This window comes from Procambarus clarkii, chromosome 89 (genome assembly GCF_040958095.1).
Source record: "Procambarus clarkii isolate CNS0578487 chromosome 89, FALCON_Pclarkii_2.0, whole genome shotgun sequence".
NCBI lineage: Eukaryota > Metazoa > Arthropoda > Malacostraca > Decapoda > Cambaridae > Procambarus > Procambarus clarkii.
In genome coordinates this window covers 11,264,712-11,281,319 of record NC_091238.1, presented here as the reverse complement: position 1 = coordinate 11,281,319, position 16,608 = coordinate 11,264,712, and the positions used below count along the sequence as shown (strand labels likewise).

The following is a 16,608-nucleotide window of genomic DNA, read 5'->3' as shown; positions in this document are numbered from 1 at the left end:
TACCATCGACTAATATCATACTTAATCGTTCTTCACACCAGTTATCTGCCCTTCTGCACATGTTTTTTTTAATGGTTACAATAAATTTAATGGTTAATACATTTATGGTTACGGGAGTCTTCATTTGTAGAGTGTTGACACTAACCTTTCCCGTCAGTCTGACCTTTAGGTTCATGTTTGGGCAGGTGAGGGGGGGGGGGGAGGGAGCGTTGTGGCCTTTCCCAGCCATTTACTTATTGAAGTCACAAGCTCGGGGGAGTGTGTTCTCATCTTTTTGAGCATGGAGGATCGAACTTCGGATCTTGAACTGCCGGTCGACGAATGTGATCTTCTTTTTCACTTTTTTTTATTATAGTCGTATAGAAGTCTCTGTATGGTACCATATTAACGTTGACTACCTCCACCTCATGTCATTTACTTAAGATTTTTAATCATATTAATATTATTATCATCACACATAAATGACATTAACGTGATATATATCAAGAGGAAAATCCACTAGGGCCAAAATCCATACATTGCCAAGCCAAGTATGTGGCTTGGCAATGTCACGATGTTCGCGCCCACCTCGTAGCCCTAGTGGATTCTTTATTATTATTATTATTATTATTATTATTATTATTATTATTATTATTATTATTATTATTAATTTATACAAGTGTCTAATTACAGTGAATACTTACTAAATGTTTGATTTTTGTTGTGAAGTCACTTAATTATGCAGGGGGGGGGGGGGGAGGATACATAAACGTTTCCTTCCATCAATAAAAATGTTAATATTTTACTTGACCCTTCTACGCCATTTCGGTTTCTACCATTCTCTTATAAGTTTTGCATGGTCCGGTAACTTCGACACTGAAATTCACTCGCTCAGCTAGGTTAGGCCATTTCTGTACATTGGGTACATTTTGACAATTCCAACGACGACTGACTGCTTTCTGTCATATTATCATGATGAACAAATCCACAAGGGCCGTGACGAGGATTCGAACCTGCGTCCGGGAGCATCCCAGACACTGCCTTAATCGACTGAGCTACGACAGGGTTAAAAGGATTGAAACCGAAGTTCTACTGAACTTACTGGATCCCGTAGCCTCTCCGAGGCACAAACCAGGCTTTTACACCCCCCTCCCCCTGCACCCGAGCTATGTCAATAGGCCGTTCTTCCTCTTCGCCCTTACATTATCATGATGAATTCGGAACCCTCCTGACCGCTCCATCCCATGTGTATGTGCGCTTGCTTTTGTTTTGGTAGGAAGGTGGTGTGCCATGGTCGGTGAGTGTGTGTGTGAGTGTACCCGAGTGTGTCATTCATTTCCTGTGAAATCATAGCCTTGGTTTCTTCCGCGCCGTGCTGTGCTGGTCGCTGGTGTTCTCCCTCACCCTTCACGTTAATACTTTTTTTTTAAAGTAGCTGGGTCATAGAGGCATATCAGAGTTCCTAGATCAGGAGTGGTCTATTATTTTGGCTGGTGAACTACTTCTTGAATGGGAGTACAGTTCACCAGTCGCACACTTTAATATAGATGAAATTAACCACTTGTACAACATTGCCCACGATATGGTTTAATTATCACGGGACTTCTTAATGAATAATGAAGAATAGAAAGGCAATATTTTTTCTGCAATCGTTTTTCTGAGTTCAGTTTTAATTTTGTTAAGCAATTAAATGTTTTTACTTGACACATTTGTTCCGACATTTAAAGTGCAGAATAACGTAGCTGTCACTGCTGGAGAAATTGCTGGCCAAATCCACTCAATACAACATATACATTTTTGGTATCCCTTAAATATTTTAAATCTGTATTCGGGAAAGATGCATACTAATTTACATTTGGAAACTATTAGAAAAAACTGCTTCTAAATCTGCGCACGGAAATAACGCCCCATGAAACGAGGAGGAATGGCTGGGTGTGCAATATAGCCCCTTTGAAAAGCGGAGGTGTGATAAGTACGCTGATAAAGAACTCTTAACACCAAGGGTTCAAACCTTTTTCAACACTACGCATAAAGGGGCATAACTGGCCGACCTCTCGTGCTGGTCAAAGAGAGAACTTCATAAACACTTCCAAAGGATACCTGATAGCTAGGGTGTTATTCATACATCGGGCTGCGAGCAGCTGTGCACAACAGCCTGTTTGACCAGACCATCTTCCAGGAAGCCTGGCCAGAGACTGGGCCACTGAACGTTGACCCCCGGAACCAACAACAGGTAGAAGTTACATTTACCGGTCTTCGTCGTAAATTCTCATGATTTCCAAATACAATAGTTACTTTCTCCAGTAAGTGGTCTTGTGTTGACGTGGCGATCGGGTCAGCCATCTGAGTATGAATTGTGCACATCATTTTCAGTAATATTACCCAGCAGTGCCAAGGTTGACCTGGTATCAGGGTTCCCAAGACGACCCCTGATAGTTAAAGCAATTAAATGTTGGGAGCCCCCGGAATACAAATCTGCCTTTAGAATGTGTGTTTTCCATGTCAGTATATAACAACATTATTTTGAGCTGAAAACTACAGGGAAAAAACACCGTTTCTAATTTCATGAGGGTTGCCATGGGATCTGAATCCTCTTAAATGGGGGGGGGGGGGGGAAGGGCCAACCCCGACCATGCCCACACCTATGACAATCCCCTACCTCCAACTAGTCACCCTGCAAATTTTAATGAGGGCTTGTCATAAGCGTCTTGCCTCCAACATTGGGACAGTCACTTTTTTATATAGATAAATATATAAATTTCTAAATATAATTCTCCCCCCCCCCCAATTGCTACATGCAATGTTGAACCACGTAAGTAGTTTGAGGCCAGATTGAGTCTGTGGTCTGTGGATGTCATCTTGTCCACCCTGCCCTAGATGCTCTCGTATAGGCATGCGGGGAATCTGAAAAGGTTAGAGACGTATTTTCTGATTGTAGGACACGTAGGACACGTGAGAGGAAAGGAGGGCAGAGAGAGATTAGTAATGCACGAGCCAGTGTCAGGGGACGGTTCTCTCTCACACACACACACACACACTTTTTTTTTTTTTTTTTAAAGTAGTTTCAAAGCGTTATATGACAAAGAGTGCTGGGAAGACGGGACATCACGAGCGTAGCTCTCATCCTGTAACTACACTTAGGTAATTACACTTAGGTAATTACACTTAGGTAATTACACACACACACACACACACACACACACACACACACACACACACACACACACACACACACACACACACACACTTGTCTTGTGACCATCGTGTTGGGTGGACGTGGGTTGGGAGCTCCTGGATCACTCGTGGAGTGGGAGGGGTACTCAGGAAACTTCGAAGTGAAAAAGACTATAAGTGAATGTACAAGTGAATGAAAAAACCTTGGGTTTTGACCAGAGCCATAAGGTAGTGAAGAAAAACAGTTTAATTAGCGTAATTCAAAATAGTTGAGGAAATACTGTGCAGTGTGAAACCAGACCTCACCGACCTCTGACCGCGTGACCTCACCTCGGCAGCAACCCTTATATCACCACGTGGGACGACGATTGGAGATTCACTCACCTATTGTGTTAGCAGATTGTGCAAGGTATTGAGGAGCGCCTTTTTGGCTAGATTGTTACTGCAATGACTAGAAGGGGTTCAAGGTCAATCACCAGCAGGGATGAGGAGGAGGACAGATTTATAGACAAATTAATAGGGAAATTTGTAGAGAGAAGGAGTGATTGGTTGGAGGATCTAATCCAGGGGATTAAAAGTGAGGTATTTCAGCAAATACAGGATGCGGTAGAGAGGCAGAAACAAGAACTTATGCTCTATGTTCAGGAAGAGATTAGGAAGGGAAGAGAGGACTGGGAGAGGGAATGTGCTCGTATCACAAACGAATTAGGAAGGTTTAGCAGCATGGCTAAGGATAGAGTGGGATTAGTGGGAGATGGGTTAGTGACTGCGGTTGGGATGGGGAATCCCCAGGGGACAGGCTACCAGCATGACAATGAATTCCTGAGGAGACGGTCTATTATAATACATGGATTATTCGAATCTAGGGCACCAACAAGACAAGAGAGAATAGAAACAGAAAATTACGAATTGCACGAGATATTGAGGTGTATTGGAGCAGAGATGGCAGAACGCGAGGTGGATATCAATCGACGGGTTGGACCTTACAATTGTACCAAGAAGAGACCTGTTCTGGTGCAATTCTCCAATGAGGAGGCAGTGGAGTACATAATGAGGAGCAAGCATTTACTCAGAGGAAGTGAAACCCATTACAATGTGTTTATAGAGAGGTTTATGACGAAAGATGAGCAAACAGCCCACAAAAATAGATGGCAACAACGACAACGTACTAACCTCCCAGGTAATCTCACCTCCCAGGTCACCTCCCAGGTCACCTCCCAGGTCACCTCCCAGGTCACCTCCCAGGTCGCATCCTCCCCAACTCAGCCCTCCTATACATCCCCCCTGCCTCAGCCTCCCAAAACCCCCCTGTCCCTTCCACATTTGCACCTCCACAACGATTCCCCTGCCCCTGCTACATCACACTTGTCAGCGACCCCAGTGGGTCAAGCCATGCCCTCCCCAAACCCACCTTCCCATCCCCCCTCCCCAAATACCCCTTCCCACTCCCCTGCCCCTTCTACCCCATTGACTTCAATTCCATCTACTCCATCCCAGCTTCCACTGCACCCCTCTTCCACTCACCCCCAAACCCCACCCAACCCTCACCCCTCCTATGCACCTCCAGCCCACATTTAACCCCCTCACCTTGTGACCCCCTAACACCTTCCCCCATCTCCCTCTTCCCCTCTTCTACCCCAAAACCCCCACCTACCCCCGATTCCCCCCTATCTAATATACCCTCTCTTCCACTCCCAGCACCCATGCTCCATTCTCATCTCACCTCAGTATCCCTCTTCCCCCCAACCTCTCAACCTCTATCTGACTCTCAGTCTCACTCTATTTCTCAACCCCCCTATGCTATTCAGACCCCTAACTTTCAGACCCATTATGCCCTTCTTACCCCCCTAGATGCCCAGACCCCATTTGCCTACCAGGCACTCCCAGGCACCCCCCTAGCACCCCCCCACTCGCCCCCACAGCCCCCACAGCCCCCACTTGCCCCCCAGACACCCCCCAGTTCCCCCCAGACCCCTGGTGAAAGGGGGAACTCTGACACCCGAGTTTCCAAGAAGAGTCTCAAGGTTTGGTACACCAATGCTGATGGGGTAGCCAATAAAGCAGAAGAGATAAAAGAAAGAGTTAGTGAGGCAGACCCAGACATAGTGGCAATAGTGGAAACTAAAATAAATGGCATGATCTCGGATGCAATCTTTCCAGAGGGGTACCAGGTGATAAGAAAAGAAAGGACACAGAGACAGGGAGGTGGAGTGGCACTACTAATAAAGCGGAAATGGGAGTTTGATGAGCTGGAAAATCCGGGTACCAATGAAAGCACAAGCTTCATACATGGAACCCTGACAGTGGATGGGAAGAAGATTGTAATCTTGATACTCTACAATCCCCCACCAAACAGTAGAAGGCCCAGGCAGGAGTACGAGGACAGCAACAAGACATGTATGGATGAACTGCAGAGGGCAGCAACTTTAGCGCATAGAATGAGAGCGAAGCTGCTGGTCATGGGGGACCTAAATCACGGAGAGATAGATTGGGAAACGAGGAATCCCCATGGCGGGGAGGAGACCTGGGGAGCGAAGCTGGTAGACGTTATTGACAGGAATTTCCTAACACAGCATGTGAAAGAAGATACTAGGGAAAGAGGAGGGGATACGCCCAGCCTATTAGATCTCATTATCACTCAGAATGTAGAAGACATCGAGCAGTTGGAACATGAAATACCACTAGGAGCTAGTGACCATTGTGTCCTAGCCTTTGACTACATGATGGAGCTTAAAATTGTGACCAAAGGACAAGAGGTCCGGGAAAGGAGACTTGATTACAGAAAAGGGGACTACAGAGGGATAAGGGACTACCTGGGAGAAGTGCAGTGGGAGGAAGAACTTAGAGGAAAAACAGTGCAAGGTATGATGACCCAAGTCATATTGAAATGCAAGGAGGCTGAAGATAGATTTATTCCAACAATAAAGAAAAAAAGCAGGAGGGAATATAATAACCCATGGTTTAATAGACAGTGTCAGGAAGCAAAGGTGAGAAGCAGGAGGGAGTGGAGGAAGTACAGAAGACAAAGGACAGAGGACAACAGGATTAGATGTAACAGAGCTAGGAATGATTACATTAACATAAGACGAGTGTCGGAAAGAAATTATGAGAACGATATTGCAGTCAAAGCGAAAAAGCAACCAAAATTACTACATAGCCATATAAGAAGGAAGATGTCGGTAAATGACCAAGTGACAAGACTGAGGAAAACAGAAGGGGCATATACAGAAAGCGACAAGGAAATCTGCGAGGTACTGAATGCAAAATTCCATGGAGTGTTCACTACCGAGCCTGAGCAGCTCCCATTGTTAGAAGAGATTACCCAAGATGAAAGACTATCAGATATAGAGGTGACAGCAGAGGATGTAATGAAACAGTTGACAACACTGGATGCAAATAAAGCTGTTGGACCAGACAAAGTATCACCGTGGATACTTAAAGAGGCAGCGCAGGCTCTCAGCGTGCCTCTGGCAATGATCTTCAATGAGTCACTTATGTCGGGAGAATTGCCCAGTTGCTGGAAGGAGGCAAATGTCGTACCGATTTTCAAAAAGGGGGATAGGGAGGAGGCACTTAACTACAGACCCGTATCACTGACAAGCATCCCCTGCAAAATACTTGAAAGAATAATTAGGCTAAGACTTGTTGAGCACCTGGAGAGCATTGGGTTTGTAAACAAGCACCAACATGGGTTCTGGACAGGGAAATCATGCCTAACAAACCTTTTAGAATTCTATGATAAAGTAACAAGGATAAGGCAGGACAGAGAAGGCTGGGCAGACTGCATATTTCTTGACTGCCAAAAGGCCTTTGATACGGTACCGCACATGAGACTGCTATACAAACTTGAGAGGCAGGCAGGAGTAAGCGGAAAGGCCCTAGTATGGGTGAAGAACTACCTAACAGGAAGGAGCCAGAGGGTAATGGTAAGGGGCGAAAAGTCGGACTGGCGAACAGTAACAAGTGGAGTACCTCAAGGATCGGTGCTGGGACCAATCCTCTTTCTAATTTACGTAAATGATATGTTTACAGGAGTGGAATCATACATGTCAATGTTTGCAGATGACGCAAAATTAATGAGAAGAGTTGTGACAGACGAGGATTGTAGGATCCTCCAAGAGGACTTACACAGGCTGCAGAGATGGTCAGAGAAATGGCTACTGGAGTTTAACACCAGTAAATGTAAAGTTATGGAAATGGGATCAGGTGACAGGAGACCAAAGGGACAGTACACAATGAAGGGGAACAGCCTACCTGTAACGATTCGAGAAAGAGACCTGGGAGTGGATGTGACACCCAATCTAACTCCTGAGGCACATATAAATAGGATAACGACAGCAGCGTACTCTACACTGGCGAAAATTAGAACTTCATTCAGAAACCTAAATGAGGAAGCTTTTAGGGCGCTTTACACTGCCTACGTGAGACCCGTCTTAGAGTATGCCGCGCCATCATGGAGCCCCCACCTGAAGAAACACATAAAGAAACTGGAGAAGGTTCAGAGGTTTGCGACGAGGCTTGTCCCAGAGCTACGAGGGATGGGATATGAAGAGCGGCTGAAGGAACTGAACCTTACGACACTAGAGAAAAGAAGGGAGAGAGGAGATATGATAGGGACATATAAAATACTCAGGGGAATTGACAAAGTGGAAATAGATCAAATGTTCACACGTAATAATAACAGAACGAGGGGACATGGGTGGAAACTGGAAACTCAGATGAGTCACAGAGATGTTAGGAAGTTTTCTTTTAGCGTGAGAGTAGTAGAAAAATGGAATGCACTTGGGGAACAGGTTGTGGAAGCAAATACTATTCATACTTTTAAAACTAGGTATGATAGGGAAATGGGACAGGAGTCATTGCTGTAAACAACCGATAGCTAGAAAGGCGGGATCCAAGAGTCAATGCTCGATCCTGCAAGCACATATAGGTGAGTACATATAGGTGAGTACACACACGTACGTTGGCCAGCCTGGCATATGCCGCTGATGTTATCCTCTTGATATGGACTGTACTCACCAAATAGGTGAGTACAGTCTATATCAAGAGGTTAACATCAACGGCATATGCCAGGCTGGCCAACATAAGAACAGCATTTAGAAACTTGTGTAAGGAATCATTCAGAACTTTGGTTGGTTAAATACCCTAGCCACCTTGTTGGCCAGTGTTCGAGTCCCCTGGTGGGTTGAGTGTCTAAAAGGTTATAAACTTCAGCTAGTGGTATAGGCTAGTCTGTGCATTAAGTGTATATATATATATATATATATATATGACTAACTGAAAACTCTCACCCCAGAAGTGACTCGCACCCATACTGCCAGGCGCACTTTGCAACTGGTGTACAGGGCACTGGTGCAACTTTGCACCAGTTGCAAAGTGCTCCTGGCAGTATGGGTTCGAGTCACTTCTGGGGTGAGTTTTCAGTTGCATGTATGCCTGGGGACCATTCAGGCATTCAAACTAATATAATATAATTTATTTTACATATTTTCCATTATTCTTAACTCTTACCTGTAAAGATCAAATGTGTAACAAAATTTCATTTTTTTTAATTGCACATACAACATTCATCTGACCGGAATAACTGCACTCTTTAAGCAATAAAACAGCGATGCGTAGTATCCTCCGAAGCAGAATCCTTCCCGGCGATAGCAGCCACATAGTAAGGACTAAGACTTAAATACGAGCTCAGCACACAGTATATCCTTTCACGACCAAGATGACATTAACTCTAAAATATCTACCACCTAAGGCTATTCATGCCCGTGCCACCTCTTGGGTGGCTTTATTAATCAATCGATGCGTAGTATGAGTGCTTGATTCAAGAGCAGTCACTTGACTTCAGTTCACCGGTAATTACCTGGACGCATGTTCTGCTAAAATATCACTACCCGATAGTCTAGCCATGGAGGTTTAGAGACATCTACTGTATGGCGGGAGGTTTCTGAGTGATGCTGTCTAGGTGGGCAGCTAGGATCCAGTCGGCACTAATCACATCTACGGATCCCCAGTAGGCTACGCACAAGAGATGCCAAACGAATGATAGCACGTCTCTTTAAAAGTGCTATCTAATATTAGTGGAATATTGCTGCTCACTAAGTCCCTTTCAGAGCTGAAAAAGTTGACGACCAGAACTTAAAGAACTTTTACCGCTTGAACCCTTTCAATAAAATGTGAAAATTATCGTGACTGCTTAAAATCTCACAAACTGTATTCTGGTGTAAGCGAGAGAGATGTATAATAATGTATCTTCTTGAGGTTATCTTGAGATGATTTGGGGGTTTTTAGTGTCCCCGCGGCCCGGTCCTCGACCAGGCCTCCACCCCCAGGAAGCAGCCCATGACAGCTGACGAACACCAAGGTACCTATTTTACTGTTAGATAACAGGGGGCATAGGGTGAAAGAAACTCTGTCCATTGTTTCTCGCCGGCGCCCGGGATCGAACCCGGGACTACAGGATCACAAGTCCAGCGTGCTGTCCGCTCGGCCGACCGGCTCCCATGTACATTTAGAAAATATTAGAGGGAACTTCCAACTCTGTATACGGAATTTGCACAAGGAATTTACTCCTTACCATACCAGGGTGTATAACAGAATGTGCAAAATGTCACATTTGAAAACTAAAAGTGCAATGGGTACACTAAGAAACAGTTCTATCATCATTAAGGCCAAAATACTTTTTAACACTCCTATACTTAAGGGGCATAAATAGCCGACCTCTCACCATGTTAAAAAAGGCAGCTTGTTAAACACCGTCAAAGGCTGCCTGACCAACCGGGCTGAAGTTTTCACATTAACAGTCTAGTCGACCAGACCATCAACCATTAGACCATTTTAGACATCAGGACACGGACACTTGATCCCCGGAACTACCTCAAAGGTAGACTGAAGATAGGTTGACCGTGCTCTCCTCCTTACTAGCTAGCTAGCTAGCTGCTGTGTGCCCTAAGTGTGATCCACAATATTGTTATCAGGGGTCGTGAATCATAGTGATAGGACTTTCTTATCTCACTTATGTTTGGTGTAACTTTGATAGGTTGACGTTGATGACTCGACACTGTCATCTCGCAGTCTCTGACTTATGATGTTGGTCACAAAGTCTGGGAGGTGTGGTGGAAGTGGTATGTGAGAAGCACAAGTTGTCTTGTGGAGGATGTGGCAGAGACGAAGGTGCCATCATAGTCCCCCCTCCCCCGGGGCAAATCTGGGCAAATGACGTTGATGTAAGGGCTAAATCAACGTTGATAACGTTGATTTAACGTTACTCAAGCATATTTTGCTCGCTTAGATTGCGATCATGACAGGAGTGGTTAGAAGTGATTGAACTGGTAGATGATAACTTGGGGTGGTTTCGAGGATCAATGTCCATGCACCCCGGTCTCTGGTCAGGTCTCGTGGTTAATGGTTTAGTCAACCAGGCTGTTGGGCAATTTAAAGGGTCAAGTAATTAAATGTTTTACTAAATGGATTCGAATAGTGAAGATTTTCTCCACGTAAACAACTTTACCAACTTTGAATTAGGCTGTAAAGTGTGTAACAGTATTCCACCCCTATTATCCAGCCAGTCATTTTTATTGCAGTTATGTCAGCCAGTTACTGCGTTCATTAAATTTTAGGTTTCCAAACATGCGTTTTCTAGGGTCTTTTACGTTTTTTTTTCTTTTTTTAAGTATGATCTATTGTTTTTTGCTTGTTTTCAGCTTTTGCGTGGGAGATAGAACGTTTTCACTGAACATCATGTTGTTCCATGTAACCCATTGAAAGACTTGGTTTACATCAGTTTGAAGGTTTGTCGTGTCCTCTATAGTCTCTACTCGTGAAAATTCTGGTGTCTTTTGTAAAATATGATACGGTCCTATATTGTGTGTCTGAAATGAGAATGTGTGTGTGTGTCCTGGAGCAAGTACATTACTCTGGTGGACTGAGACTTTTATAGTGGATGAGCCAAATTTTACCTTATCCGTTACACTTTGGGTTGTGTTGGTTGGGAAATTAAAGATCCATATTCCAATTTTGCCAGTCACACACACACCCTCTTTCTTTCACATCGTATAATTACATCAAGGGGGGATACTTGTCAAGAGCTTTCGCGAAGTTGGTGTATATTCGGTGTTTTGCTTGCCTTTAATGGCAACCAAGGTCATGTTACAATACAATACAATACAATTTTATTTAGGTAAGGTACATACATACAATAAATATTTACAAGGATTGTTTAACTTATAGGTATAGCTAGTACATACAATGCCTAAAGCCACTATTACGCAAAGCGTTTCGGGCATGTTATAGTGGTCTAGCAATTTTGGGCACTGTGGGAGCCGGGGTGTAGCAAGATGTGGGTCGAGATGTGGGCAAGGTTGGGTTGGAGGCCCGAGAGTGTGGGCAAGGTGGGGATCAAAGAGGCAGAATTGTGGGTTTTGTCCACCCCTGACATAGCTCTCCCTTATCATGGTCGGCACTCGCCAGAATGGACCACGCCCATAATTTCCTTCGTCGCCACAACCACCACCGCCACACCCATCACGCCTTACCTTGGAGGCTATCATGCGGTGGTTTAGAGGGATCAATGTTCCAGCGGCCTCGTTTACCAGGCTTCCAGGTTGATGGTCTGGTAGATTAGACCAGTCTAATTTGCCGCAGAAGCTACACACAAAATGAACTCCACAGGAACTCCAAAGAACTCCACACACAGAAATCACAATAGCGTGATGCACAAGATGAACAAATCCACAAGGGCCGTGGCGAGGGTTGGAACCTATGTCCGAGAGGATCCCAGACGCTGCCTTAATCGACTGAACTACAACATGGTAAAAAGAATTGCAACCGGGCCCTTACTTCATAAGAGCGAAGAGGTAGAACAGTCTATTGACATAGCTCGGGTGCATGGGGGAATCGCGCAAAACCCTGGTTTGTGTCTCGGAGACACTGCAGGATCCGTTGGTAAATCAGGATGATTTCCCGGTTGCAATTCTTTTTACCATGTCGTAGCTCAGTCCATGACAGCGTCTGGGATCCTCTCGGACGTAGGTTCGAACCCTCGTCACGGCCCTTGCGGATTTGTTCAAAAGAACTCTACATTTGCCAGTACAGTATATAAAGCCTAAATTTTAAGATCTAAAGCGAGAAACAAAGTTTCGTTCATAAATAGTCTAATAATAGATTTAAACGCAAAGTTTAGGGGATACTAGAGCTTCTTGATGATTTCAATAGTGCTCAGATCGTCGCGGCCTAGCCTGAAAAGGGCCAGCCTGGTTGATACCTGGTTGATGGGGTTCTGGGAGTTCTTCTACTCCCCAAGCCCGGCCCGAGGCCAGGCTCGACTTGTGAGAGTTTGGTCCACCAGGCTGTTGCTTGGAGCGGCCCGCAGGCCCACATACCCACCACAGCCCGGTTGGTCCGGCACTCCTTGGAGGAATAAATCTAGTTTCCTCTTGAAAATGTCCACGGTTGTTCCGGCAATATTTCTTATGCTTGCTGGGAGGACGTTGAACAACCGCGGACCTCTGATGTTTATACAGTGTTCTCTGATTGTGCCTATGGCACCTCTGCTCTTCATTGGTTCTATTCTACATTTTCTTCCATGTCAGCCTCTCGCGGCCTGGCCTGAAAAGGGCCAGCCTCTCGCGGCCTGGCCTGAAAAGGGCCAGCCTCTAGCGGCCTGGCCTGAAAAGGGCCAGCCTCTCGCGGCCTGGCCTGAAAAGGGCCAGCCTCTCGCGACCTAGCCTGAAAAGGGCCAGCCTCTCGCGGCCTAGCCTGGAAAGGGGCAGCCTCTCGCGGCCTGGCCTGAAAAGGGCCAGCCTCTCGCGGCCTGGCCTGAAAAGGGCCAGCCTCTCGCGGTCTAGCCTGGAAAGGGCCAGCCTCTTGTGGCCTAGACCTAGCCAGGGGTAGGGGGAGCAGCCTCTCACGGCCTAGGCCTAGCCAGGGGTGGGGGGGGGGGAGCAGCCTCTCGCGGCCTAGGCCTAGCCAGGGGTGGGGGGGGGAGCAGCCTCTCGCGGCCTAGGCCTAGCCAGGGGTGGGGGGGGGGAGCAGCCTCTCGCGGCCTAGGCCTAGCCAGGGGTGGGGGGGGGTGCAGCCTCTCGCGGCCTAGGCCTAGTTGGGGGGGGGGGAGCAGCCTCTCGCGGCCTAGCAGGGAAGGGGGCAGTCTTGATTTTGATTGTTGCAGACGGAGGCGGCTAGTTTATTGTGCACCCCATACTCATCTTGTGCCAGCCTCTCGTGCCCTAGCCTGAGTGGCTAGGGGATCATCTGTTGTCAAAATATATATAGTTTATATAATAACAAAAGTATTATATATATAGGCTAGAATGATTTGTCCAGTATGTTCTATCATGGGTATGATTTATGAAAGTGTAATATTTATTCACTAATGTGGTGTACCTAATGGCATTTATCTAAATTTATTGGCCCCGGTAGACCACATAAATGTAATACATATTGTAGGCAAATGAAATTATTTGAAATGGTGTGTAAGTTCAGTGTTTGTGTTGCAGGCATCGATGGACCTGCCGCCGGACAAGGCCAAGTTGCTGAAGCAGTATGACGAGATGAAGAAGTGGGACATGATCTGCGACCAAGAGCGTGTCAGCGCCAAAGACCCACCAGCTCATTACCTCAACAAGCTCAAGACCTACCTCGACCCCAAGGCATCCAGGTCTAGCAGGGTTAGTATCAACTAATGGAATTTAAAACACAAGTAACAATGGGTCGTACAAGAATGTTATGGAATTATAGTCATGTAAAGCTACCAACATGGCATAGTGTAGTATTTCTTTCTCCACATCCAAGCTATGAAATAGGGTAGTTCAGGAGTCTGAAGGATTGGTATTGTTGTTTCCATGTAAAGTCTAAAGCTAAGAATTTGTATGGCATATTTTTAAACATGGCTCTAGAACCTTTAGGTAACTTAGTTTCAAGAGTGTAATTTATTTTATGATAGGCTACATTAATAAAGGCATCGTCTGTGGTCCAGATGGTCTGTTGATTTATGATGTACTTATCAGTGAGAACATGTCAGTCTAGGATTAGATCATTGCTGATGGAATGATGCTTGCGTGCGCTCAAACAAATACCTTTCCTTGGATAAGTTCCACTCTTCAGCCTTTGGTAAGGTACCACATGAAAGACCAACAAGGAAATTACAGGCCCATGGAATAAATGGTAAACTATTAGAATGGATAAAACAATGGTTGAAGGAAAGAAAACAAAGGGTCATGCTAAATGGAAGCGAATCTGAATGGAGATACTGTATGTGATAAGTGGGGTGCCACAAGGGTCCGTTTTGGGACCTACCCTTTTTGTCATGTACTTCAGTGACATGATGAGAATATTACAAACCATTTAATCAGATTTGCAGATGACATAAAGATTTATGGTAAAGTGGGAAATTATAATGATATTGAAGCCTTACAAAGAGATCTACATGAACTCCACAAATGATCAGAAAACTAGCAAATGCTTTTTAATATCGACAAATCTGCTGAAGTCTCCATCACCATGCATATGGGTCATAACAACCTATGGCACGACTACCAAATTACTAGCATTACATTACAGCAGATTGATGAAGAAAAGGACCTTGGAGTCAAAATCCACCACTCATTAAAAGTTGCATAACAGGTGGGTGCATTTTTTTTTTTTTATTAACACATTAGGTACATCTGCATTAGTGCAGCTACCCTAGACTATATGAAGTGGAGTACAGTGTGTCAAAAAAGCTAACTAGGTGATGCTAAAAAAATCTCCATCACACAGGATGGTTAGTCATACAGAGGCATGTGATAAGCGGTCTGCACTGGCAGACTCCGGCAGGTGGGTGCAGCAGTCAGAAAAGCTAACCAAACTCTCGGGATAATCAAGCATACTTTTTGACTTTAAGGAAAAAAAGGTAATGGTTCATCTGGATAAATCTCTGCTGCACCCCCATTTGGATTACTGTATCCAAGCATGGAGACCTCATTTTCAGAAGGCCATGGCTGCTCTTGAGAAGGGGTAACACCGGACAACAAAAGTAATTCCAGAGCCAGGTCATCTCTTGTATCAGGAATGCTGAAAGGCCACAGGGCTAGTAACACTGCAATCCAGGCATGACTGGGGTGGATCTCATTGAAACTTTTAAAATACTGAATAAGTTAGTATATATGTAACACAAACAAGGAGTAACAGTTTCAAGCTAAACTAGCTACAATATAGGACTGAGAACAGGAGATGCTTTTACACCCATAAGGTTATTAACCTATAGAACTGCCTGCCCGCTGAAGCTGTACCTGCAAAAACTGTGTTTTATAAAATATACCTGGAAAAGATCATCAAGGCAAATGGAGGGGACCTTCAACAAGCCACTGGCTTTCTGTCCTCGTCGAGGCCATTAGGGTTAGTGGCTCTCGGGTAAATATAAAGTATTACATTGTGTCCTTTATTATCTTGTATCCACACTGCTTTAGTTTATTGTCCTCTTATGTTTTTGCTCTATCTGCTCCTTTTAAAGAATGAAACTCTTAACTCTGAGCTCTAATATGATATTTGTATTGCAGAAAAGGAAAATGGTGGGGGAATCAACATCTACTCAGGTTCTAAGAGACCTGGAAATCTCCCTCAGAACAAACCACATAGAGTGAGTACAAAGTGATAATTCATATGGACAGGTGTACAACACATGTTTTTTGTTATTTCATACTGTTCTCTTGTTTGGAATCAATTATTAGTAACATTTCAATTATAGAGCTGCATAATATACACAAATATTTGTGTATTAAATGGTAGTGTGGTTAATATAATTTTTTGTGTACACTTAACGTCTCAGGAATTTTTCAGCACAATTTTCCCAGTAGTGGTAGGATTCACCCCACTTTAATGTAAACAAATCATGTTTGCCATTTTCAGATTTGTATCCATATTTTTTTTTTTTTTAAATATTGAGAAATTTTAGCGAGTGAAATTTGTCTGTGACGAGGCATTATTATTATTATTATTATTATTATTATTATTATTATTATTATTATTATTATTATTATTATTGGTAATGGTAATGTCTTCTCAGACATAATAACATAGGATAAAAACCCACACTTGTGTATATGTGTGTAATTTATGTAAGGAATTTACAGTCTTTCACACTCCTGAGTGCTTTATCAAGGTCTGATAAATGCTTTTTCACGCACAAGAAAAAAAAAGAGGCTTACACAGGACTTGCACAGATGTAAGTCTCGTCTTAATCACACACTCAGACCTTGATAAAGCACTCAGGAGAGTGCTAAAGACGGTGTAAATTCCTTACAACAATTTCACAAATGTAGGTTTTTATCCTATAATAATAATAATAATAATAATAATAATATAATTATTATTATTATTATTATTATTATTATTATTATTAATACAGAAATCACATTAACATAATCTATATCAATGAGAAAATCCACTGGCAATGAGATGGGCGTAAACGTGTGACTTTGTCAT

At 44.1% G+C, this 16,608-nt stretch overlaps 1 protein-coding gene across 3 annotated transcripts in view; it reads left to right on the top strand.

Annotated features, from left to right (window-relative positions):
* Nucleotides 1-16,608, top strand: part of Frl (formin-like protein) — a 123,599-nt gene that overhangs the window by 64,441 nt on the left and 42,550 nt on the right. For all 3 annotated transcript variants that reach the window (XM_045767086.2, XM_045767082.2, XM_045767085.2), the window contains exons 2-3: nucleotides 13,644-13,814; nucleotides 15,684-15,763. In XM_045767086.2, the coding sequence (XP_045623042.1) occupies nucleotides 13,644-13,814; nucleotides 15,684-15,763 (251 nt within the window). The remainder of the gene's footprint in view (nucleotides 1-13,643; nucleotides 13,815-15,683; nucleotides 15,764-16,608) is intronic.